Below are 2,500 nucleotides of genomic sequence, written 5' to 3'. Positions count from 1 at the left end.
CCCCCCTCCCCTCTCTCCCCTCCCCTCCCATCCCCTCTCTCCCCTCCCCACCCTCCCCCTCTCTCCCCTCCCCTCCCATCCCCCTCTCTCCCTCTCCCCCACCCTCCCCTCTCTCCCCACCCTCCCCTCTCTCCCCACCCTCCTTCTCTCCCCCCTCTCCCCTCCCCATCTCTCCCCTCTCTCCCCACCCTCCCCTCCCCTCTCTCCCCACCCTCCCTCTCTCCCCTCCCCTCCCCCTCCCTCCCCTCCCTCTCTCCCCTCCCCTCCCTCCCCTCCCCTCCCCTCCCCTCCCTCCCCTCCCCTCCCCTCCCCTCCCTCCCCTCCCCTCATCTCCCCTCTCTCCCCTCCCCTCATCTCCCCTCCCCCATCCCATCCCTCCCCTCCCCCCTCCCTCCCCCCCTCCCCTCCCCCCCTCCCCCTCCCTCCCTCCCCTCCCCTCCCCTCCCCTCCCTCCCCTCCTCCCCTCCCCCTCCCCTCCCCTCCCTCCCTCCCCTCCCCCCTCCCCTCCAGCAGCCAGACAAGATGAATCCAATGGCTCAGTTGTATTATAAGAAAGTGAGCTACTCTCCGTACCGAGACAGAATCCCTCTGCAGATTGTTCGGGCTGAGTTGGAGCTCTCTGCTGAGGAGAGGGCCTACCTCACGGCTGTGGAGAAAGGTAATAGACATACCATCTGGTGGTATATAATATATATTAGTAATATGTCAATACGTGGAAATGTAAGTTATTTGTACTTCTATACAGTCTGATTTATAATCTTCAATAAGATCTCAATATTATCTGTCCCCTACTCCTTCGTCCCCTAACCCTACCCTTCTGTCCCCTACCCCTCTGTCCCCTACCCCTCTGTCCCCTAACCCTACCCCTCTGTCCCCTAACCCTACCCCTCTGTCCCCTAACCCTACCCCTCTGTCCCCTAACCCTACCCCTCCGTCCCACAACCCTCTGTCCCCTAACCCTACCCCTCTGTCCCCTACCCCTCTGTCCCCTACCCCTCTGTTCCCTACCCCTCTGTCCCCTACCCCTCTGTCCCCTCTGTCCCCTACCCCTACCCCTCGTCCCCTAACCCTACCCCCTGTCCACTACCCCTCTGTCCCCTAACCCTACCCCTCTGTCCCCCTAACCCTACCCCTCCGTCCCCTAACCCTCTGTCCCCTAACCCTACCCCTCTGTCCCCTACCCCTCTGCCCCCTACCCCTCTGTCCCCTACCCCTCTGTCCCCTCTGTCCCCTACCCCTACCCCTCGTCCCCTAACCCTACCCCCTGTCCACTACCCCTCTGTCCCCTAACCCTACCTTTCTGTCCCCTAACCCTACCCCCGGGCCCACTACCCCTCTGTCCCCTACCCTCTGTCCCCTACCCCTCTGTCCCCTCTGTCCCCTACCCCTACCCCTCGTCCCCTAACCCTACCCCCTGTCCACTACCCCTCTGTCCCCTAACCCTACCCCTCTGTCCCTAACCCTACCCCCTGTCCACTACCCCTCTGTCCCCTACCCCTACCCCTCGTCCCCTAACCCTACCCCCTGTCCACTACCCCTCTGTCCCCTAACCCTACCCCCCTGTCCACTACCCCTCTGTCCCCAGGGGACTATGCAGGTGTGAAACATGCTCTGCGTGAGGCGGAGGTATACTACAATATAGATGTGAACTGTCTGGACCCTCTGGGGCGGAGCGCGCTGCTCATCGCTATCGAAAACGAGAACCTGGAGGTGATGGAGCTGCTTCTGGACCACGGGGTTGCCACGGGAGACGCCCTTCTCTACGCCATACGGAAAGAGGTGGTGGGGGCCGTGGAGTTGCTGCTGTCTCATAGGAGACCTGGTGGAGAGAAACAGGTAGGGACTGTTGAGGTGCTGCTGTCTCATAGGAGACCTGGTGGAGAGAAACAGGGAGGGACTGTGGAGGTGCTGCTGTCTCATAGGAGACCTGGTGGAGAGAAACAGGGAGGGACTGTGGAGGTGCTGCTGTCTCATAGGAGACCTGGTGGAGAGAAACAGGTAGGGACTGTGGAGGTGCTGCTGTCTCAATAGGAGACCTGGTGGAGAGAAACAGGTAGGGACTGTGGAGGTGCTGCTGTCTCATAGGAGACCTGGTGGAGAGAAACAGGGAGGGACTGTGGAGGTGCTGCTGTCTCATAGGAGACCTGGTGGAGAGAAACAGGGAGGGACTGTGGAGGTGCTGCTGTCTCATAGGAGACCTGGTGGAGAGAAACAGGTAGGGACTGTGGAGGTGCTGCTGTCTCAATAGGAGACCTGGTGGAGAGAAACAGGGAGGGACTGTGGAGGTGCTGCTGTCTCAATAGGAGACCTGGTGGAGAGAAACAGGTAGGGACTGTGGAGGTGCTGCTGTCTCATAGGAGACCTGGTGGAGAGAAACAGGGAGGGACTGTGGAGGTGCTGCTGTCTCATAGGAGACCTGGTGGAGAGAAACAGGTAGGGACTGTGGAGGTGCTGCTGTCTCATAGGAGACCTGGTGGAGAGAAACAGGTAGGGACTGTGG

At 60.9% G+C, this 2,500-nt stretch overlaps 1 protein-coding gene and 1 long non-coding RNA gene across 9 annotated transcripts in view; both read left to right on the top strand.

Moving 5' to 3' along the window:
• The window catches only part of LOC127915540 (short transient receptor potential channel 5-like), a 138,578-nt gene that overhangs the window by 45,092 nt on the left and 90,986 nt on the right, over nt 1–2,500 (top strand). Inside the window, exons 2-3 of the mRNA XM_052495715.1 lie at nt 514–658; nt 1,586–1,836. Of these exons, the coding sequence (XP_052351675.1) occupies nt 523–658; nt 1,586–1,836 (387 nt within the window). The 5' untranslated portion in view covers nt 514–522. The remainder of the gene's footprint in view (nt 1–513; nt 659–1,585; nt 1,837–2,500) is intronic.
• LOC127916321 (uncharacterized) overlaps nt 1,855–2,500 on the top strand; it is a 797-nt gene continuing 151 nt past the window's right edge. The window contains exons 1-3 of one of the 8 annotated variants that reach the window (XR_008094363.1): nt 1,855–1,905; nt 2,231–2,325; nt 2,380–2,434. This is a non-coding gene — a long non-coding RNA (uncharacterized LOC127916321). The other 7 variants (XR_008094362.1, XR_008094360.1, XR_008094359.1 and 4 more) reach the window with 7 other exon arrangements.

This window comes from Oncorhynchus keta, chromosome 35, assembly GCF_023373465.1.
Source record: "Oncorhynchus keta strain PuntledgeMale-10-30-2019 chromosome 35, Oket_V2, whole genome shotgun sequence".
Lineage (NCBI taxonomy): Eukaryota > Metazoa > Chordata > Actinopteri > Salmoniformes > Salmonidae > Oncorhynchus > Oncorhynchus keta.
This window is presented reverse-complemented; position numbering and strand designations above follow the sequence as displayed.